General features: G+C 37.9%; 1 protein-coding gene across 5 annotated transcripts in view; it reads left to right on the top strand.

The window, feature by feature from the left end:
• ROS1 (ROS proto-oncogene 1, receptor tyrosine kinase) overlaps positions 1-23797 on the top strand; it is a 113890-nt gene that overhangs the window by 66363 nt on the left and 23730 nt on the right. For all 5 annotated transcript variants that reach the window (XM_042939683.1, XM_042939682.1, XM_042939679.1 and 2 more), the window contains 12 exons: positions 1329-1531; positions 3199-3343; positions 4113-4345; positions 4433-4609; positions 8168-8336; positions 9066-9183; positions 12314-12504; positions 14297-14380; positions 17366-17501; positions 19001-19163; positions 20830-20894; positions 21832-21961. In XM_042939683.1, coding sequence (XP_042795617.1) covers positions 1329-1531; positions 3199-3343; positions 4113-4345; positions 4433-4609; positions 8168-8336; positions 9066-9183; positions 12314-12504; positions 14297-14380; positions 17366-17501; positions 19001-19163; positions 20830-20894; positions 21832-21961 — 1814 coding nt within the window. The remainder of the gene's footprint in view (positions 1-1328; positions 1532-3198; positions 3344-4112; positions 4346-4432; positions 4610-8167; positions 8337-9065; positions 9184-12313; positions 12505-14296; positions 14381-17365; positions 17502-19000; positions 19164-20829; positions 20895-21831; positions 21962-23797) is intronic.

Raw genomic sequence — 23797 nt, 5'->3', positions numbered from 1 at the left:
TGACAATATTTTTAGAAATCCCCGTTGTGTCAAAAAGCACTGCATAAAATTTCAGGTCTTTTTCAAGGTAAAGTGCTTTATTTGTTGTATTATGTATGTCAACTGTTCATCATGTGTACGTGTGTGCTATCATTTTTGCTAAGTTCCTCCCTTTTTTTAAATGTGTCACTCGTTAAGTTTTTTAGTGTTGTGCTTCTGTCTCCCTCAGAGACCCTGTGGATTTTATTATACAATTTTGTATAATGCAATGACTTTTAGGAATGCGTGGATGGCACTATGGCAGAACTAGCTATATATTTTCTGAGAGTCATAATACTAATAAAAAAGTTTGAACTCTAAAAGCCAACCGACCAAAATTAAAAACATTACATACACTGAGGGTGGCCTTCAAACCTAAAGAGGTTTTTAGTTTTTTCTCAAGCTATCTGCCATTAGGGTGGCAATATCGTTTTAAATTAAGATAATTACCCCCTAGAGAGGGGCAGAAAGAATTGAACAAACTCTCTCTGCTTAAATGTATTCAGTTATAAAATATGAAAAAAATGGGAGAATTTATAAATAAGCCAGGTGCCTATTTTGGTAAAGTAGTTCATTTTTCATTTTGAGAAATTTAGGAGATTTGGTAAGTCCATTAAAAGTCTGTTTGAAATTGGAACGCACACATATACCCACACATCCTTAAAGATAAAAGTTCTAAAGCTAGCATGGGTTTTTTTTTAACTGGAATTAATTTAAAAGATATGGTTAACATTTAAACAATGTTTTTTAACATTTATTTATTTTTGAGAAAGAGAGACAGAGAATAAGTGGGGGTGGGGCAGAGAGAGAGGGAGACACAGAATCCAAAGCAGGCTCCAGGTTCTGAGCTGTCAGCACAGAGCCTGATGCAGGGCACAAACCCATGAACCAGAAGATCATGACCTGAGCTGAAGTCGGACGCTTAACAGACTGAGCCACCCAGGTGCCCCCTTCCCAATTTGACTAATGTGCTGTCACTACTGTCTTCAAAGTAAAAAAAGGCTCAGCTTGATTTTGCTGTGATCGGTGTACCTTATTCAGTGTACTTTAGCTCCCCCTGCTGGAAATTTTAATCAATGATCCGTTACCTTGCTCCCTTTTTTCTGTGGCATTTAACAACTTAAAATGTGTGGGAAAAACACCCGTCTTTCTTTCCTGAATAACATTTCCAATACTTCAATATATCACACCTTGTCAGCCAAGTATAAAAACGTGTTATTACCCTTGAATTTAAGTAAATCTGCTGTTCCTCTTTCATACATATATGTATGAAATATGTGTATATTTTGAATCTTTTCTTATTATTTTAGATAAAGCATTACTGTGTCTAGCTTCAGATGTCACAGAGCCAACTATACTTAACACCACTAACAGCAGCCTCACAATCCGATTACCGCCCACCAGGGCAAATCTCACGTGGCACAGCATCACTTGCCCTACTCCAACATACCTGGTTTATTACCAAGAAGTTAATGGCGGGAAAAATAGCTCTGGGCTGAAATATAAAATGCTGGTAAGATTGGAGCTGGTGGTCTTTGTCTTTTCACAAGATACCTGTTTCTGATATAAAATTCTCACAGTAAACTGTTTTCTGTATTATATCCTGAAGCACGCTACTGTGCAAACTTTTACGGCTGATCCATCAAAGCAAGTTGTGTTCTAGTCTTGTCTGGGAGTTAAGCTTCAAGGAAGTATATTTATTAACTATGACCAGTGGTGGATTGCCATAGTGACAGTTTCCTGAGTGTCCTGGGAGAACTGGTTTGTTGTCTTCCCTAATTATCCCCAGAAAGTGATAGAGATCTGTTTTTATGGCCTATGCAGCAGATTGCAGATTGAAGGGTAAGAAATGATTAGACAGAAAGAACATTACTGTATAACCCTCCTCCATAGCATCTATTTAATATAAAAATGGTATGTTCTATTTTTGTCTGTCATTTCCTGTATGCTGTTATGTAGGGAGTATGTCGGGTTTTTTTTCATCATTGTATTCTTAGCACCTAGCATAGTAGTTGGCTTTGTAGAGGCTTTCACTAGTTATTTCTTGAGTGGATGAATTAATTGGCACAATTCAATCCATTGTTGGCACTGATGTTTCAGTTGTCCTTGTGATGGAGTCATATGTATTCAATATTTTGCTCTGTGCTTGCTATTCAACCACATCAAAAGGTGAAATTGACCATCATCATCTGTTGGAAGTTAAACACTATATACTTCACCAGAAAGGACACATGATTCTTGTTATTTCCTTTGTCTATTTTAACCTCTCTTTACACATTTCAATGTTTCAGAGACAGATTGGATCATTTGGCTGACCAAGATTAGGCTGGTGGCACTGGATATTTCTGTTACCACAGCCAGTCTATCCTACACATTGATTAATATGGGTCAAAGCAATGGGTCTCAAACCTGACTGCACATTGGAGTTTTAAAAACCTCTGGGCCCACACTTCACCTCAGACCAATGCAATCAGAATCTCTGGGGGTGGGACCCAGGCACAAGTGTTTTCTTAAAACTTTCCAGTTGATTCCAAAATACAACCAAAATTGAGAACTGTTGGTCTAAGGACAGTGTTTTTATTTTATTAAACTTTACCTTTAATAATGATTAAGTAATTCAGCTTAATATTTTATCATATTCACTTATGTGTCAAATCTATTTAAACTTTTTTTTAATGTTTATTTATTTTTGAGAAAAGTGAGAGCATGAGCAGGTGGGGCAGAGAGAGAGAGGAGACACAGAATCCGAAGCAGGCTCCAGGCTACGAGCTGTCAGGACAGAGCCCAACACTGGGCTTGAACTCATGGACCGAACCATGAGATCATGACCTGAGCCAAAGTTGGACATCCAGGCACCCCTGTGTCACATCTTTACCATACCATCTTGCTGACCTTTGTATGCAAAGCTGTGAATTAGTATCTTCTTCTGAGAACTTAGCTTCCTATGTGAAATGAGCATGTCATTGAAAATTGACCGATCATTTGGTATTGATTCTTGGAGATAGTAAGCAACTCAGGTCTGGGCAGATTAGGGCAGTGAACATTATCATTCTCTTGATCCAATATCAAAAAATAAGTTAACTTAAAAGATCTTTTAATTATCGTATCCCTTTGGTTAATTTCTCCTCATTTGTATGAAAAAATAAGAATCCGATATTGAGTTTTAAAAATTAATTACAGGAATCTCAGGAGAGGATAGCCTTTATTGAAGGCTTACAACCATTTTCAACATATGTGATACAGACAGCTGTAAAGAATTATTATTCAGACACTGTGGAACAGTTACCTCTGGGAAAGGAGATTTGGGGAAAAACTAAAAGTGGAGGTGAGTTATGGGCTTGGGTGGGTTTCTAGACAGGCATTTTGTGATATACGTGACATATACATCTATATTTGTGGTTTTTAAAATTTGGATGCTAAGTAATCTCTATTATGTGAGCTTTTTAAACTTAATAAGAAAATGTATTATTGACAATACTCTGATAACCTGATTTTTGCTCTAACAACAGAAGATGAATAATACTCCATCAGAATGAAACACAACTAGAAGGTGAAACATCAGAATCAATACTGTTTGACCAAGAAACACATTTTCCAGTCTCACCACATAGTGTCACCCTCTCCCCACATATTCACAGGTCTCATCCTGTGGCGATGCAGAATTAAGCCTTTTCTCTGTGTGAATTTTACTCAGGACACTTGAGATTTAAAGTAAATAACATCATTGCCTGAAAGAAAATGAATCTAGATCTAAAAAGGTTTTCTGAGAGGTGGTGATTATTTTGAGGTCACACCATTTCTTTCAGAGGTCTCTGATGACATTCCCAAAACTAATCTGAATTGGTTTGTTCATCATCATTGGCCATATCATTGAGCTGGAGTCAGAGAATGATTTAGTCATTAGGCAAAAATAAGCAAGAGCCTTTCAGGCAGTCTGTTAACTTGCCATTTTATAAGAGGTTGGCTTTCCTTTAGAATATTGGCCATTCGTTCTGCTCACATGATATGATTATTCCTCAACCAGAACCCCATTCCTTCTTCCATCTTTCAGTGCTGATGCAATATCCCTTACCATGCATTGCTATTTATTTCAGTGCCAGAAGCAGTTAGGCTCATTAACACAACTGTGCAGTCAGACACCCGCCTACTTGTATCCTGGGAAGAATCTCACAAGCCAAATGGACCTATGGAGTCAGTTCGCTATCAGCTGGAAATCTCACATCTGGCCCTAATTCCAGAGACTCCTCTAAGACAAAGTGAATATCCAAATGGAAAGCTCTCTCTCCTTGTTACTAGACTATCTGGTGGAAAACCATATGTGTTAAAGGTATAGTAAGTGTATGGGGCACTTTTATTGCCATGCTCAAGTGCAAGGTTCCGAAAAGGTTAAGCGATTGTTCTTTTTTACAAAAAGGTTCTGGCCTGCCATGCTGAGGAAATGTGGTGTGCCGAGAGTCATCCCGTCACTGTCAAAATGTTTGACACACCAGAGAAACCCTGTGCCTTGGTTCCAGAGAACACTAGTTTGCAATTAGAATGGAAGGCTCCATCTAATGTTAACCTCATCAGATTTTGGTTTGAACTCCAGAAGGTAGATCTCACCATACTCTTTTAATGCAAATCTATGTTTTGTGCTATGGGATAAATTAGAAGACCTTTTTTCATATCTCTAGAGTATTCTCTTGTATAAGCCAACAATATATTTGACAACATTCATTGATTTAGGCTGGCTTGCCATTTACAGAATCTATCTAGACTCATTTCTGATGGAAAGAATTCCTAGAGACATTGGTTGCTCTTAAAAGGCTCCGTGGAAAGGGTTATAAGCTACGGTTTACTGGTTTTCATAATATTTTACTTAGTTTAGATGTTATCAGCATGGCTGTCTAGCGTCCAGCAATTTGGTATTTCCAATGAAGACAAAGAAAAGAAATGGACAAGCAAACAAAACCCAAATCCTTGTCTAGAAATGTTCTTTCAACCATTTAAAGGCTGTATAGCAACAGGAGAGAAATAAAATATAAGACCAGTTTATTCTGAACCAGTTGGATCTTGGCGTATAAACTTTAAATGGTTCTTCATCCAAAATTCTCCATGCTTCAACTATATAAAAATATCCACTGAATTTCAAATATCAATTAATCTAATTAATTCACTGTTGAGGAAAGTCTAGGTTGATTTTTGTATTGATACACTTAAAATGGATTATTTTTTAGAATTGCTGCATTTCATTTTCAGTATTATTTATTTTGTGTGTCTACATTTGTAAAGTTTGGTTAGGAATCTTTTGTTCAGTTGTAACAAAAACAAATCAGTATAGTCATGGCCTCGCTTTTTTTTCAAAAATGGAGTTGCTTCCCAGGATGTTTTTAAATTTTACTATGTAAGATTTTTTTCTATTATCTTACATTTTTAAGATAAAATCCATGAAAACTATGAAACAATAGTGAATGTCGAGTTCATAAAACCAAAAGCTGTAGTTTATTGGACTTTTTTCATCGAGCATGCTTGTGATGATTTGCTGCCTATTTAAAAAAGTGTCATCTTATAAAAATGCAGTTAAATTGGAGAAATTGGAGGATCACCTTTTATTAGACATCTATTTAAGGAAGCTCAGTGCAGTTCAGTTTAAAGGCAAAGTGGGGGATGTGAAGTTTACTCCTGACATCAAAGAAATGTGATGGGGAAGGACCTTATAGCTGGTGACTCTAAGCCCCTCCTGTTACTGATGAGAAGTCGGAGATCCAGACAGCTGCCATAGTGAGTCAGATATCACCAGCCAGGCAGGGAAGAGCCCCAGGGGTTGACTCATCCTACAGCAGTCCTACTTGGGTGCTATCCATGGAAGGAATGTGAGTCACTAAGGCACCTACCCCACTCCTCAAAGTTTGGGAGAAGGACAGAGTTCTGGGACTGTCTGGTTCAGTCCTTGTGACTTTCACACAAAGTTTTTTTTTGTTTGTTTCAAAACTTCCCCTACACTTGCTGAAAACAGGTTCTAGATATACCACTTAGAACATCATGAAGCTGAAAATGTGGGATACAGTAATCATCACATGTGACCATCTACAAGTACTAACTGATGAGCACAGTAAGAGGCTGTGTTCCGATAGGGTTGATGAGTACCTCCAGTCAGAAAGTTCTATATCTTTAGAGCAACTTGAACCTATCTCATAAAGATAGGATACCTGGGAATGATGGTATAACTCCATACTGGAACTCTAAGAGGGGACTGATAAGGGTGAATATGTGTCTTTTTAATTAAGAATTTTTTTTTAGAAAGGAGGAGAAAAAGATAAATTTCCAATTTTCATCTTTTCTGTCAAATTTTCCTTACGTGGAAAATGAAGGAATTAAAGCACAAGGCTAAATTTCTATCTAGGTCTTAAATTCCATAGATTTTTTTTTTAAATCACAACAGTGTATGGAAGAAGAACATATTTAATTTGAGATTAAGGAGAAGAAACAAGTAGTTTCATTTTGGTAAATTATTTTCCTGGTTGTGCATTAAAATTGAGTTTTTCTCAATTGTCCAGGAAAATTCCTACATTTCTGAAGTTCTGGTCTCTGAGACATGATAGGCTGCACCATTTCCTTCTCACCCCCCATCCAAATAATTTTCAAATCTCTCTGTGGTAGCTTTCACTCCTGCACTTGTTGGCCTCTAACAAATGGAAGGTCTTGACTCCACTGTGATTTACTGGGGTAGCTGTGGCACCTCCCCAAGTTGGTGGTCTGCCCAGAACATTCATTGCTGTGGTAAGGCCAATAGTCTACTGTTTTCCAGCAGAACCCTTGGTCAAACATCTGACCTTCCAAGGAGCTTTGATAATTTCTGGAGGGTATGGAATGTTGGGCCATCTATTCACTTAAGGTAGTTTATATAGCAGATTATTAAGGAGGCAGGATCACAAAGGGCTAAAATTTTTGAGGTAGAAATCAATATTTGTTTGTCTGTCTGTCCCTCTTTCTTTCCCTCAGTTCAGAGTAGATATTAGGGATCCAATGCGTCTGTTTCGTTAGCCTGTATGTTTTAGTAGAATTGATACATTTATGAGTTTAGCAGGCAATGGCCTGGACATCAGCATTTTTGTTTTTTAATTTTTTTTCATTCCTTCCATTCCCATTTTCCTCTTTTTTTTTTTTTTTGTAACAAGGTGGTCTACTTCTTGAAGGTGCTGTAGGAATCATTTCTAGTTGAATAGAAAACTAATATAAAGTGTCCATCCAATGAAATGATGTGACCTTGTGAGTGCTAAATGAAAAACGAGATGTAAAGTAAGGTTTATTTATGGAAACTGACCTTCTTAGGAAACTCTACTGGAGAAAATACACTAAGAACCCTTGACAAAATGCCACATCCTCTGTCTTTCCCTATTTGTACATTGAAAAAAAAATCACCATTTTCAAATAACACATGAAGGGTCCAAATACACAGTTTTTTCAAAAGCCATGCACAAAGAAAGTGTAAGATAGCTATAATTAGAGACCCAGTATCTACATTGGAATTAAAGTAAGATTTCCTATATTTAACTTCTAACATTTCTACTCAGTGACTGAGTGATAGTAGACAAAAATTTCCCTCTTTTAGGGAACTAGGCTTCATATGTATAAAAAATAAGGAACGCTGGTTAGACTGAAAAGAGTTTGAAGGGAAAAACTACATGTTTTAATTTATAAGTCACTGTAGACCTGTTGATAGAATCAAAATGTGTAAAAACATTATAATTTTGAAATTAACAAATCCATGGAGTTGAAAATGTCATTATTTTGATCCAGCATGGTCCCTCAGCTATGGATTTGCATTCTCAGCCATCCTAATTTAATGTAGGTGTCTCCAAGGAGGGATAACAAAAAGCCAAGGTCTAGATCTTCCCTAAGGACATCTATGTAATAAGAGGTGCCTGTCCCACCTTGAACTCATCCTAAGAACCGTTATTCAAGTCAGTTATAGCTTGTCACAAACTTAAAATGGTGGTCAGTGGTGGAGATAATGTTTGGGATCAAACATTCATAAAGGAGCACTTATTTTAATTGAAAATAAATTTTATTTAAATTTTTAATTGCTTGCCATAGACTTGTGAATTTCTATGCTTAAGAAGGTTTTCTTAAAGCACCAAAAATATTAATTGAGACTTCTTTTTTCCAGTGGAAGTATAATGAGTTTTACCGTGTGAGCACTTCATGCATCCAAGGCCCTACTTATGTCTGTAGCATCACAGATCTACAGCCTTATATGTCCTATAACATCCGCGTAGTGGTGGTTTATAGGACAGGAGAAAATAGCACCTCACTCCCAGAAAGCTTTAAGACAAAAGGTGAGTACTGATAGCCTCAATAATCCTCAATACTCAAAAAGCCCTGTAAGTTTCTCAATGAGTTTCTTATCACTTATTTCACTAATGTTAGAGGTTAACCTTTTTCTTTTCTTTTTGAAGAGGAGTAAATTATTTCTAGAGCTTGAGGTAAGAGTTGAAAAGAATCAGGAGTCTTTACAGGCACTAATGAGATAATACTGAGATAATACCAGGTTTTGCAGAATCCTGAACTGAGCAAGATGATTCCACCTTCCAGTATTCTCTACTTTCTTGTCTATCTGTGACATTTTGCATTGAGAACAGAAGTTAAATGGTGTTATTGAGTGTTCAACAAATATTAACTTACTGACTACTGTATTCTAGATGCTAAAAATTAAAAAATCTAAAAAGAATGCTAATTAGTGTTTTAAAAGGTATACTGTAACTCCAAGTTGATCCCTGTAAGAATCAAAGGGAAAATGCTCCAAAATTTACAGTTTTCTTTATTCACATCACTTATTTTGTGGTGAGCTAACATAATACTGTTATTCCTATCACTAGTCCATCTAATCCATCACTAATAAAAACTTCAGATACTCATTTAAAAATATGCACCCATATGAGAATATTTCTCAATATTTCATTAATGTATTTGACTTTCCTCTCTGTAAATATATTCTGTGGAAAGATGTTATGCAGAATATTTTCTACTTCCGACATACCAATCAGTACTTTCTTATGTTTCCAAAGCTGGAGTCCCAAGTAAACCAGGCATTCCAAAATTATTAGAAGGGAGTAAAGATTCAATACAGTGGGAAAAAGCTGAAGATAATGGAAGCCGGCTTATGTACTATGTCCTTGAGGTCAGGTATGTCTGTTTGCAAAAGTGCTTTGTAAACTACAAAGAGCTAAGTGGTTAATTGTAAGGTATTATTAGATCAAAATTAGCAATATTTATAAATAAATATGAAGGATCTTTAGCTTAAGGATCTTCAGTGCACCATTGTGCTCTCTGCCCAATGCCTAGTGGTCAGCCTTGGCACTCCGATCAGAAGGAGATCACATCATCCTTCTCAGAAATCTGCCACTACTTGTCAAAACGTTATGGAAATAATCCAGTCATTGGCACGTGCAGCTAATATTTATTTAATTTCTATTCTGTCCAAGAAGCAGGGCTGATATTTGATGTTAGATGATGGTATGCATGCAAATTTCTGATGATAATTTGTTTTAGCAAGATGAATAACGTCTGGTGAGAACTGGCAGTGAACCAGGTATATTTCAGAATGTGAAAACAGGTCAAGCACAGAAATGGTCTGAACTGTATAGGTTACACTGGATTCTTTATCCTTTGTGAAGAGTATAACTTGCACTGTGTGCCCGAGGGTCTGAAAGCGTGCCTTCAATGAAAACCAGGCAGCTAGTGAACATATACAACCTCAGAGCTGGCCAGTATGGGGAGCTCTGTATAATGGTCACTGGCTCAGATGAACTGATTTCATGCCAGCTTGAGGGGAGAATTCCAAATTCCACAGACACTTCTCTCGTGGATCTATGAAGCTATCTTTTAAGAAGTTCCAAGGACAAAAGTCACTTCCATAATTATAGTCCTGGCAATTCGAGCTTTAGATCTATTTTTGCTCCATCTTGATCTGGCATTCCCATAACCTTAAAAAATTTTCCTGCTCATGGCAGAGGATTACACTGGCCATATTTCTAACTGAAACCTTCTTGTAAATTCTGTTACTGTTTTTCATGCAGAGTCAAATGCATTCTGATCTGCAGAACTGTGTTGGTGGTCTGGGACTCTAATTATATTCGCCAGCCAGCCCATACCACTGTCTTGCTAGGAACCATTTAGTGTGTTCCCTTCAGTGACTCCTTAAGAGCAGAACTCCATACATTCTTTGCATTTTCTTGCCCCAAGCCTCTACTCTCATGACAGGGATAATAATAGAATGAATTGCTGTATCTCAAAGTCACTTCTTCAGTCAGGATACTAGTGTACACTAGGTACTTGCTGATGGTACAGTCGTAGTGATAGTGTGTGAACGTGGAAGCTGAATACACTGTATTAGTGTCCTAACCATGTCATGCCATGAGAAAGTACCACCACTGGGTGGCTTGAAACAGCATTTATTCTTTCACAGTTTTGGGGACTAGAAGTCGGAAATCAAGGTATCCGTAGGACCATGCACTTTCTGAAGTTTCTAGGGAAGAATCCTTCCTTGCTGCTTCTTAGCCTCTGGTGATCCAGACTTCCCAGCAATCCTTGGTATTCCTTGGCTTGCAGATGTATCACTTCCAACTCTGGCTCTGTCATCACATGATGTTCTCTGTGTATATCGGTGCCGATATTCCTCTCTTCTTAAGAAGGCACTGGTCAATGGGGCATCTAGGTGGCTCAGACGGTTAAGCATCTGACTTCGGTTCAGGTCATGATTTTATGGTTCTTGGGTCAAGCCCCACACTGGGATCTGGGCTGACAGGGTAGAGCCTGCTTGGGATTCTCTCTGTCTCCCTCTCTCTCCCTGCACCACCCCCCTGCACTCTCTGTCTCTCTCAAAGTAAAAAAATGAACTTAAAAAAATTAAAAGAAGGCACTAGTCATTGGATTTAAGCCTACCCTAATCCAGTATGACCTCATCTTAACTTGCTTACATCTAAAAGACCTTATTTCCAAACAAGGTCACATTCACAAAGTCTGGGTAGGTGTAAGTTTTGGGGGATACTACTCAACCCCGTACCGTGTTTAAATACTTACTTTACTCTTTTTTTTGAATTTAAGTTTTCTCAACTGTAAAATGGGATGATGATATTTACCTCTTTAGGTTGTTGTGAAAACTCAACAACAGGAAATGAAATAAAAAGCATCAGTATGGTGTGTTATAAATAGAAGATTCTCAACCAATATCAGAATTCTTTCTTGTCTTCCTCAATGGCCAATAACTGTGAAGAGCCATTTTATGAATTTTTAAGTGTTTCTTTCCTTTGGATCAGAGTTGTTGGAATTGAACAATGAAATTGCCAGTGCCTAACACAAGACTTCACAAAATGTACGAAGACATTGTATAAAGAGTCTTATGCAGGATGGTCCCTAGGACACTTAGCTCCCGGCAACAGTTGTGAACAACTCTGCTGCCCTGATCCTCCTGAAGTTCTTGTCTTTTCCCTGTCCTTCAAGGGCTGAGCCTTCCCATCCCTTTCAGGATGTCCACTCAGTTTGTAGAAGCAGAACTAGCTATCCCTAAGCTTACTGTGGGTTGGTACCAAGTCCTAAAACTGTTGTTGTCTGAAAAGTCCCAGACTTGAAAAGTTCTTCATTGTCAGGACATAATTGGAAGGCCTGGAGCTTGTCCTCAGTCTACGATTCTGTTAAAAGCCATTCCATTTATATCTTTTGAGCCCCACTCTTGTGCTCTTTCCATGTTTCATATAAAGAATAATGTGGGTTGACTTGAGGTGGAGTAGATGCCAATAAAAATGGAAGAACTAAACCTTGGAATCTCCGGTATAATGATAATTTTGGTATTCAAACTATTACACCTTCCTTATCAATTTTATGCCCTGTATTTCATTTTATGCAGAGCTATGGTATACATAAACTACACATGGCATAAGAGACTGAGAATTAAGAAAGTATAAAAAATTCCAGGTTAGAAATTATGGAACAACTGTCTGATGTGTTTGGAATTCTGAAGAAAGTTTATACATTCTAATAGTAGGAAAAACCTCTTCAGCTCTCTCCTGGCCATTCACTATTTGTTATTTTCCCAATGGGCTGAGTTTGTTGGCTCCATGCATTGCCAGGATGTCTTTACAGGATTATGCTGTGTGGGAGGAATGAGATCAAAGGTAAAGTGTGCAGTAGGAGATGCTCTTGATTTCTGTTGCTGAAATGGTACAGGAGCATCTAGAAACAACACATATATTGTCTCTTATATTTTCTATATCAACCATTTTGCTCTTTTTTTTTTTTTTTTTTTTTTTTTTTGTAGAAAGGGTACTTCAAATGATTCGCAGAACCAGAATTTAATGTGGAGGATGGCATATAATGGATCCTGCGGTAGTATTTGCACATGGAAGTCCAAAAACCTGAAAGGAACATTTCAGTTCAGAGTGGTAGCTGCAAATAATCTGGGATTTGGTGACTATAGTGGAATCAGTGAGAATATTATGTTAGTTGGAGGTATGTTACGATGTCTGTCTATGCTCTAACTGATTACATAAAGGTTCAGAGAGAAAGATAAGTGAATTCTTAACAATAGAAATGAGTTGGATGACTGTATAATTTATCATCTAGACTATGGAACTATTCATTTCATGTGATGTGATCTTCCTAAAACATCAGCGTCCTCGTGTCATTTTTCTCTTCAGTAATAATCAGCTACTTCTTAATGCCTGGCACATCAAGTCTGTGTTCCTGGATAGGCTTCCTAGGCTGTCCACAGTCTGGTCTGGATCCAGCCTTGTGTTCCTTTTCCTGATATTCTCACCTGCTACACAACAGGCCTAAAACTATGCTTTGGCTCTTCCTCAATATCTTCATCTTCCATTGTGTATCCCATTGTAGGTGATGCTATATCATCTATCTGATCACAGAGCCTAGAAATCTCAATACCATATTTAATTTTCCCGCTACTCTTTCACCAAGTTCTATTTATTTACCATCTTGATTTCTGTTTAATGGGGGGGTCATCTTCTTATTTCCACTTTGGCTTTCCTAATTTATCATTTCTTGTCTGTGCTCTAGGCTTAATCACACTGCTGATGGTTAATCTAGCTGAAGCACAAGCTGGACCACTTAACCCATCTCTGAAATCCCTAAAACGACTCTCCGTTCACTGCCTTCAGAGTCAAGTGGAAACTTGTGTGTGTGACATTTAAGGCCTTCCATGTTCATTGTTCTCAATATTTGCCCCTATGTTGTAGCCATACTGGTAAAAACCTTTTTATGACACTAGGTTTTTAAGCTTTTGTTTCCCTCAGCCTAGAATGTGGGTTCCCACCACCTACCATTCACCCCTTAGCTGGGTTTTCCTTTCCCTTACTTTCTGTCAGTTGAAATTCTTCTCATCCTTCTCATCCTTCAAGTCCTAAATTAAATGAACCCAGAGCTGTTGCTTAACTGATGATCTTTAGGCAAGATGAATTATTGCATTTCACATACACACAGCCTATATTATTCTATATAATGTTTGCATCATTCTTATTTGTATTATAATTAGTTACCTGGATAAAACCTCAGCAATTTTTTTTCTGAAAAAAAAACCAATATAGTTGATATTTTACATTTTGCAGGCTACATCTGATGTCTGTGGCTGCTGTTTCTTCTTCTTCCCATTCTTTTCCTCTCCATCCCCCTCTTTTTTCCCTTTCTCCTTCTACTCCTCCCCTTCCTTCTCCTTCTCCTTCTCCTCCTTCTTCAAATAATGCTTTAAAAATGTAAAAATAATTCTTAGCTAATGGGTAGTGCAAATCAGACTATGGCCAGACTTGACCCACAGGCTATGGTTTGCCAAGCTCTGCCCTACATGTCTCACCTCTCCTCAACTGAAACTACCAAGAGAAGGTACCATGTTTCCATGGTTCTATTCCTCAGTTTAACACCTATAGAATTGAATGTAATGCAAGACGGTATAGAAGAAACAATAATTCTGATTATATACTATATGAAGATTGAGATTTCTTTGTTCCAAATTCATTAAAAAGATTATAGGTGTTTCCTCCGCTATTTTTAAGTAGATTGGGTGGGCACATAAAAATGGTGTATTGGTAAACCAGATCTTTGGAAAACAAAACAAAACCAAAACCTTGATTTTAATTTCCTATGGTATTAAGCACTTTTTCTGTGGGTGATTTCAAACTACCAGTGGTTTAACAAGTGGCTTGCAAAAATCTAGTAGGAGCTGGTTCAGGCATATCTGAAACTACCTAGCTTTATTCTGCAAATTTACTTTTTTTTTCATTTATTTTATTAGATGATTTTTGGATATCAGAAAGAAGCTTTATACTTATTATTATAATTGGAATATTTCTGGTTGTTATAATCACATTGATTTTTGGTAAGTATAATAATAAATTGATTTAAAAATATAAGTAGTAAACTATTTACTTGATCATATTTAGTTGATTTAGCACTTAGTGTATTTCCCACATGAAATAAATTCACAAATTTCACAGCTACTTTTGGCTAGATTTTCATAACCACTAACTTCTGTGAATTGTTTTCTGCTCTTGGAGTAACTATTTTATGAAAAATATATCTGCGCTTATACTTCATGGTGTACTTTAGATAAAACTAATTATAAGGGCACCAACTTTTAGCTTTCTTTAAAACAGTATTTCGGATTGGCTAAATGCCAAGTGCTTTGTGGCTTATAGTTTTAAATAAGTAAAAGAAAAATAACTCTGGATGCAAAAAAAAAAAAAAAGTGTAGGATTAATAGGAGACCAGTGACAGTTCTTGCTGGGATAGTTTGGGTCTCTGGGCAGACAGACTGGTTTGGAAGGAATAGCTCTTCCTTTGCAGACAACCCATCTCTGACTTGTAGGGTCCACTCTGGGTTTCAGATGTCTAACTTGCTTATTTCAAATCCCTGCTCATTAATAAATGACCAGGAAAGCAGAAGAATTTGTTAGGTGGATAGAAAGGTAGCTGTTTCTCTCTACTCATTTTTATACTAATGTGCTAGTCCTAAATTTTTTTTTTAAGATTTGGTTTAGGATGAGAAAATATAGTGACAACTCCAGAAATATTGGGGTCAAATATTGGGCCTATAGGGTTATCTTGGTGATCATATATCCTGGGTTATTCCTTTTGTTTCAGCATAAACGTTAATAGGACTTTCTTTCAGTGCCCCAAATATCCTGGTTTGGATTACAAGATATCATCCTATCATCACTTACTAATATTATGAGTCCCTGACATGCTGAAGCATTATAAGAAAGACACGATACTTACCAGAAAAGAATACTCAAGTACATATTTAGGAAACTTTGGCTTGTTTTTGTTTGTTTTTTTTTTCCCTGCATAAGGGAAAGAAGGGAAAGTTTAAGGAAAAGTTACCAACGTAAAGCTAAACTTAGCGCTCAGGATAAAGAAAGCCAGGATTTTACTAACTGGTCTGAATCTTTATTCTTTCCCCAAACTGATTGGAGTGGTAAGCTATCAGAGAGCACACTGAAACTTGAATTGAGATTTCTTTTCACAGATTCCACCCAGATAATATACGGAACTCCTTTAGCTCACTGGGAAAGCTAAAAATTTCAGCTGACCCTGCCAGGATCTTAACCTGTGGTTCCAGGGAGTCTAAGTATTGCACAGCTGATGCTAGTGCCACTAAGCCGGCCCCTCCAGAATTACACGTACGGCTGTAGTATATTTGGCAGTTGGCATATAGGCTTGACTGCTTGTCTGCTTTCCTACGGGGAAGGAGTATTACAGCAAGACTCTTCCATCTGACCTTTGCTTGCCTACTGTACATCACCACTGTTGAAACCCATAACTCTAGTGGGTGAGCATGAGATAATTTCAGACAACCTATATTGTGCTTTCGAGACATCCCATGGATATCTGACTTTCTCAGGATTTAAAGGTCTCTATTCTATTTGGAACTTACGAATTTTGTAGTACAGTTAACCTAATTTGGTTCTTTGCTTTTAGCAGCAGTGCATGTGGTTTGACTAGTCTGAGTGTGTGAGTGCATGAGAAAAGATTGAGTTATTAAAATAATGAGAAGTGGCAATTGTTTAAAAATCTGTGTTGGGCGGAGGGCTCTCAGCAATCGTACTTACAAATATAAAATTGAAGCAAGTATTTAAAAATAAACATCGACAGCCTTCGCTTTGGTGAGTGGTCATATCTCACATGCAACATTAGCCTCATGTTTGGAGCAGAGGGAAATAAGTTGTAAAATGCAATTGCTTATCATGGCAGCTTGCCATTTAATGAGGGAGCTGAGACATAACCTGTGTGAAATTATAAAGAGTGAGATATAAAAGGCAATAGTACAGGAAATGCACTGGACACTGACATAGAAGTGCTAACTGAGAGCTACAAGTGGTCTTGTAAATTCATAAATGAGAGATCAGCAGAGTTGCAGAGGTCTTAGAAGGCATCGCTGAGGATGAGGATGGGGGCCTGAGCTGTGCCTTTAAAAATGAAGGGGGGTAGTGAGAGCTTTTCAGGTTTGAAAAATTGCATTGGCAAAGATACTTAAGATCTTTCCCCCATGTGGTCCCTCAGATGGAATTTCGCTTGAACGAAACTCTAACCTGTTGGAAACAGAAGCTACTCTGGAATGAAATTCAGACTTTAATGATCATGTTACAAAACATCTTTGCTGTTTTCAACTTTTGAGCCAATGTTCTAGTATAGATGGTTGACCTTATAATTGTATTTTAATCTTCCAAAAATCACTTATCTTTATGATTATGAAAATAATATGTGCTCATTGTATGAAGAAGACAATATAAATCATCCATGATTTCACAGCTTAGGGAAGATAATTTATATTTGATGAGTTTTATTGCAATAGTTTTTCCTGTATATTTGAGTATGTGTATATGAACAACAATGGTATGAACTCTTGTACTCTGAAAAAAAAAAAGCATGCCATTATATTGAAAGTGTTCCTCAGATCTACTCTAAGAGTATAACCTGGACATATCTGAACTCAGATATAAATTTGTTTCACTAATAATTATAATGCAAATTAGTTTTGCCTTATTTTGACTCTAGTTTAGGGGTGATTTTGAGAAATAAGTTCTGATATTAAGAGACTTCAACTTGTTTATAACAATAAGAAATGCATTAAGCTTTGGTTTGCGACACAAGGTAAGAAGGGACGTGGTATAATTTATGTGTTTTTATATGTCTTTCTACCTAGATTTAATTTGTTTTTCTGCTCTGGACAAATTTTTCAATCAAATTCTGTTATCCTGTCAATGGTGTTCTTACATCTAAACGTTTAAAATGTATTGTTAACATTTCTTCAGAAATAAAGCAATGTTTCATTTTGTAAATTATGTCCTTTTTTATTTTATAGTCTGGCATAGAAAATTAAAGAAGCAAAAAACTCCCATGGAAGGGCTGACGGGTCTCATACACGAAGACAAAGAGTTGGCTGAACTTCGAGGGCTGGCCGCTGGAGTAGGACTGGCTAATGCCTGCTATGCGATACAGTATGTATCCGGGGCCATCATTATGGGGCACCTAGAGAACAGTGGGCAACTATAAAGAGAGTGCTCATGGATCCCAGGATTGTCCTGGTCCTGTCCAGAGTAATGCTCATTACTCTGGCATAATTATTAATAACAACCCCTTCCATTTTCAAATGTGACCTGAGATGGATGGCAAATTACGTGGTTACGCTAGTGTAAGGAAGATCATCAAAATGTCATTGTTTTCCAGTGTTTTATCACATAGTTAAAAAATAAATGAAACAAGGAAATAAATACTGTATTGAAGAGAACAGATGGTAACACGCTTGGTTCAACTGGAGGCAACTAGAAGAGAGGAATTCCAAGGGTCCCATGCCTGTGCCGTTAAGTCAATCTTAATCTGTTTTCGAACGTTGTATGGTGATTGCCTACAAAAGCTCTTTAAGATCGTTGAATTTGAACTTACGTTGCTGTCCTTAATTAAAGAAAATATTTAAATGTCTTTTTATCCAAGACACTATATTGCATTTTTTTTTTTTATTTTTTTTTTCAACGTTTTTTATTTATTTTTGGGACAGAGAGAGACAGAGCATGAACGGGGGAGGGGCAGAGAGAGAGGGAGACACAGAATCAGAAACAGGCTCCACGCTCTGAGCCATCAGCCCAGAGCCTGACGCGGGGCTCGAACTCACGGACCGCGAGATTGTGACCTGGCTGAAGTCGGACGCTTAACCGACTGCGCCACCCAGGCGCCCCTATATTGCGTTTTATACAAGACACTATATTATGGCCTATGCTAAAAGAATTATATAGTCATAGGCCTTGAAATTTATAATTCCAAGACATAAAGATGGAAGTTTAAAAGTAGACATAGAGGCGATCTAAATTAGTGATTCAGAGGTGACTTTTCCTTGAGAAAATACTCTGCAAATCTATATTCAAGATTCTGTTTCAAAAACTCAAAGCATTTTAAATTCAGACAATTTTCCCCCCTCATAATATTCCAGGTGAGAGTTGGCTTCTAAAAGTTAACCTTATGGAGAAAGAGTTGATTTTTGTGGTCATGCTAAATGTTGTTCTACATAAGAGATCGGGTGTGTGAAATAGTTAACATGAAAGTTTTTAGGCTCATAAACCCAGATATATTTATTACTAATTTGTAATAGCTTTTTGAATTGATAACCCAAAGAAATTAATAACTCATAACTTTAACAAAACAAACTACAGTTAAAACTCTTGAGGCAATGCACGCATATGCATGTTTCTATCAAGATAACGGTGCCTAGAAGTGAAGTGACATGCTCTGTCTGTGTTTTGGAATAGGGAAGGCATATTCTGGTTGGTGGAATAGGGAAGGAATAGAAACACAAAATTCCACATCGCTGTATTACATAGAACAATGTTGCAAAGTCATGAGATTTCTCTTTCTCTTTCTCATACTCTTTATTTCTCAAACACTGACACCAACACCAACTTGTAAACCAGATGTATTTTGGGAAACCAAAAATATTGTTTTCCAGTACTCTTCCAACCCAAGAGGAGATTGAAAGTCTTCCTGCCTTCCCTCGGGAAAAACTGACTCTGCGTCTCCTGTTGGGAAGCGGGGCCTTTGGAGAAGTGTATGAAGGGACAGCAGTAGACATCTTAGGGGCTGGAAGTGGAGAAACCAAAGTAGCAGTGAAGGTAACGTGGATCTTTTAATTCCTTGACATGCTGGCTCAACATATCTACATGAATTTACATGGACGAAACTATAATAAAACATGAGTGATCTTAACTGGAAAGAGAACTGGTAGAAGGTGGAAGTCCACGCCTGACTCCAGAAATTATAATTTTTCTTCCATTTCTTACATAAGCCCTGTAATTCACTTACCTCTAAAGTTACTAATTTGCTAAGACTCAGCAGGCAGTTTTCCCCTGCAAATATACTTATAAGAGAATGGGGGTTGTAAAAGCACCTTCTCAGTGTCTTAGGTTCTATGGCAGATAGTAAACAATGATGGCTTGTTAACCATTTGGTGTCAGTTTTAACTATGCAACTCCGCCATCGCGGTGCAAAAGCAGCTCCAGTCAATACGTAAACTAATGAGTGTGATTGTGTTCCGGTAAAATTTTGTTTATGAGAATTGAAATTTGAATTTCATATAATTTTCATGTGTTAAGAAATATTCTTTTTTTTTTTTTTTTTTTTTTTTACTTTTCCCCCAAACATTTGAAAAAGTAACATGTCAAATATACCTGAGTAAAGCTGGGAAAATACAAAATTAAAAGTTAACAATTATTTTCAGATCTCAAGTTGTACAAAAATAGGTGACAGGCTGGAATCGTTCTGTAAGCTATAGTTTGCTGACCACTGTACTATACGGTTATTCATCACGGTGTATTTAATGTAGTTTTAAGGAAGCACTGGGTATATTCTCATATTTGTGTAAAGCCTTTTGATTAGGGATGATGAATCCTTTATGGAACTGAGCAATATCCTAATCACTACTTTTTAGGAATTTGTTGCTTTGAGGGTGGGCTATACAACTAGAAAAGTTAGCAAAATCTTCTCCACTTCCAAATGATATCATCTAAAAGGACTTAAATTACTGTAGCCTCAACTGGTGTAGACAAGTGTTTATTTCTCTCACCTAATGAGAGGACTGCTGGCTTTGTGCAGTACTGTGTTAGGTCAGAACCAGTAAATCTGAAATTCTCTTGACTTTGTACATGTGTGTTGCCTCATGGTCCCAAGATGGTTGCCAAAGATCAGGCATCACATCTTCATTCAGGTTAAGGGAAAGGGTAAGGATAACGTTAGACGTATATGTTCAAAAAGTGAAAATTTTCCACAAGCTTCTTTCCCCTTTTAGCAGTTTTCCCCTTATACCTCATTGACCGGAATTGAGTCAGATGACCGCCCCTATTTGCAAGGGAGGCCGGAGAATCACAAAACACAATTTTCATGATTAGCTTAGGCCAATTGTTTGGGACTGGGCATCATGCCTCTAAGAAACAAGTTGAGTATTGTTAACAAGGATGCAGGGGGAAACAGATATTGAGTAGAAAACTTTGAAAAGCAAGAAACTGACCTACATACCAAATTTGTAAAAATGTCTACATTTTGGAAAGAATTTGTTTAAGTGATACTCAGTCTTTTATCTGTCAGGTTTTCTCACGTGAACACCGGGTATAACACGGGCTAACTTTAACTAAGTTTACAGAGCACATGCGCACGTATTACCCATGATCTGTTTCCAGCTGTCAGGGTGAATATTGCAAAACAAAACAAAGATGGTCTCCATTAACCCACTGAGCACAGAAATGTCTGCTATACTGATTCCTGGCTTCTTTTTATGTTGCATAGACTTTGAAGAAGGGCTCCACAGACCAGGAGAAGATTGAATTCCTGAAAGAGGCACATCTGATGAGGTATCGGGGCAGCTCTGGATTAATTTTTCCTTGGTAGGAGTGGCAAGCTTTTATATCCGATTGGTAAATTTTTAACATTCAAAATGACCTGACGTAACAGATCATGCCCAAAATAAACATGGCTCAAGTTTAAACATAAATAGTCTGTAGTGATGAGTATCATACAGAAGCCAGTCTTTCAAAAGGCAGTCCTCAGGCAAAAGGTCTTCTCTTCTTTTACCTTCGATAAGAAGTGTGTTGTTCAAGTGACTTCTGAAGCTGTTTAGCTTTAAGCATGCTTATGTTCTTTGAACCGTGTGATAATGGGTCAAGTAGACGGAGGAAGGGAGAGCTCTAAGTACAACGATGTCAGGGAAAATATCCTCTGTCTTGGTAAACTTGTCTTCAAGGGTAGAGTCAGTTGCTGGTCATGAAAACTGCTCAGAGGCATCTTAAAGGGATGGCCTGAGGCAGTGGTCTATGGGATCCATGCTGTGGGTTCTAATCAGCAGGTCAGGGCTTACTGGCTTTAACGCATTGAGAAAGTTGGTTGAAGCCAAACCTGCATGTCTGACTTGCTTCTCCAAAAGGAAGAGAATAACATTCCATACCTGTGATGACCCAAAAGGTAATACTTTCAAATATCTTTTGAAGAAGGATACTAGTTAAAATTACTTTCTTTTCCAAAACATGAAATAGTTCATATAAACGTTTTTTCTAAAGATCACCCTATTCTATCGGTATGCATTGGCCACTAGGGGTTGCCGTATCATCTCTCTAAGGCAGGCACACAGGACAGTACTGGGAAAAGGAGACTTCCATTTATTAGAGAACAACAACAACAACAACAACAGGAATTTTGGAGGAAACGATAAAGAATTGCTCTATTTCCCAAAGGCTCTCAGCCAGGGTGTCTGTTACTGTCACAACATCCTGTCTGTCTCTTTCCACCTTTTAGCAAATTTAACCATCCCAACATTCTGAAGCAGCTTGGAGTTTGTCTGCTGAATGAACCCCAGTACATTATCCTGGAACTGATGGAAGGAGGAGACCTTCTTACCTATTTGCGTAAAGCCCGGATGACAAAGGTAGGAAATGGGGTCCCGGTATTGGTTTTGTAATGCAAATGCTCTATAATTTCCTGCTAAATGTATTTAAATTCAATAGGCTGATTCAATCTGGGCTGATGGTAGAACCTCTGAAGACTTCTGTAGAAAGAATTCTTGTATTTCCTTCATTTGGATTAAGACAATTAGAATCCTGGCTAACTTCTGGCATTTTCTGATTATTTGAGCCTGTTTTTAGTATTTAATGGGAAAATAGGTACCTCACTGCCAGAATCATGTTTTCTGGAGAACAGAGATTGTGTGGAGTTGGAAAGGCACATCTTTCTCCGCACTTTATCTCTATGCCTGTCTGTCCCAAATTGATATTTGCAACCCCTTATGTCTTTATTGAGAACTATATGTCCCTACCCAGTTGGCATATCTGGATTTTGTTTTAATTTTTAATGGCTTTATTTATTTGTGAGAGAGAGAGAACGAGAGAGAGAGAGAGAGAGAGAGAGAGAGATAAAGGGAATGAGCAGGGGAAGGGCAGAGAGAGAGGGAGACAGAGAATCTGAAGCAGGCTCCAGGCTCTGAGCTGTCAGCACAGAGTCCTACTCAGGGCTGGAACTCATGAACTGCGAGATCATGACCTGCGCTGAAGTTGGACGCTTAACAGACTGAGCCACCCAGCTGCCCCTGTTTGGATTTTAATGGGCATCTTAAACTTATGTTGGCCAGAACTGAATTCTTGATTTCCTATCTCCTCCTTCATGCCATCCATCCAGTTCCTTGCTTTCTCTTCCACGGTCACACTAACAAGCCCGGTCAGCAGTTCTGCCCACCCCCCTTCCCCTGTGCTTACCTACAGCAGTGCCTGGAACAGCGAGGGCACTGCAAACACCGTGGAATGAGGGCCAGGGGTGACAGCACCTGTGGGAACCTACTTTTTATCTCCAATGAGAAACACATGAGACAAAACAAGTAACTAATATTTAAACGTAGATTTCAAAAAAAAATTTATTTATTTTTATTTTTATTTTTTTATTATTTGTTTTTATTTCTGTCAAAGTACACATTATATGGCTAAAACTTTGAAATATATAACAAGGTTTATAGCGAAAGACTATTTTGGGGGCACCTGGTTGGCTCAGTCGGTTAAGCATCCTACTCTTGATTTCGGCTCAGGTCGTGATCTCACGGTTCATGGGTTTGAGCCCCGCATCAGGCTCTGAGCTGACAGTGCAGAGCCTGCTTGAGATTCTCTCTCCCTCTCTCTCTGCCCCTCCCCTGCTCACTCTCTCTCTCTCAAAATAAATAAATAAACATTGAAAAAAAAAAAAAAAAACGAAAGAAAGACTATCTCATCCCCACATCCCAGATCTGTCCAATTTCTTCTGGTGTTTACCTCATGTTCCTACAAATTCTGTTTATACTGCTGCACGTTGAATTTTCAGTCTTGGGGGAAATCTACTGACTACCTACTATGAGAGGTGAGGCTTTAACTCTCTTAATTTTTTTTTTTTCAACGTTTTTTATTTTATTTTGGGGACAGAGAGAGACAGAGCATGAACTGGGGAGGGGCAGAGAGAGAGGGAGACACAGAATCAGAAACAGGCTCCAGGCTCCGAGCCATCAGCCCAGAGCCTGACGCGGGGCTCGAACTCACGGACCGCGAGATCGTGACCTGGCTGAAGTCGGACGCTTAACCGACTGCGCCACCCAGGCGCCCCAAACTCTCTTAGACTTACTCATTATCAGTCCCAACCCCACCAGCTCCACCCATCAAAAACTGTGTCACACTTTTCAGATAAATCAGTATTGCAGATTTACATTACTATGACAATTACTTGCAGCTGAGTTATTCAAATACTGTGA

The sequence above is a fragment of the Panthera leo genome, chromosome B2 (assembly GCF_018350215.1).
Source record: "Panthera leo isolate Ple1 chromosome B2, P.leo_Ple1_pat1.1, whole genome shotgun sequence".
Classification (NCBI taxonomy): domain Eukaryota; kingdom Metazoa; phylum Chordata; class Mammalia; order Carnivora; family Felidae; genus Panthera; species Panthera leo.
This window is presented reverse-complemented; position numbering and strand designations above follow the sequence as displayed.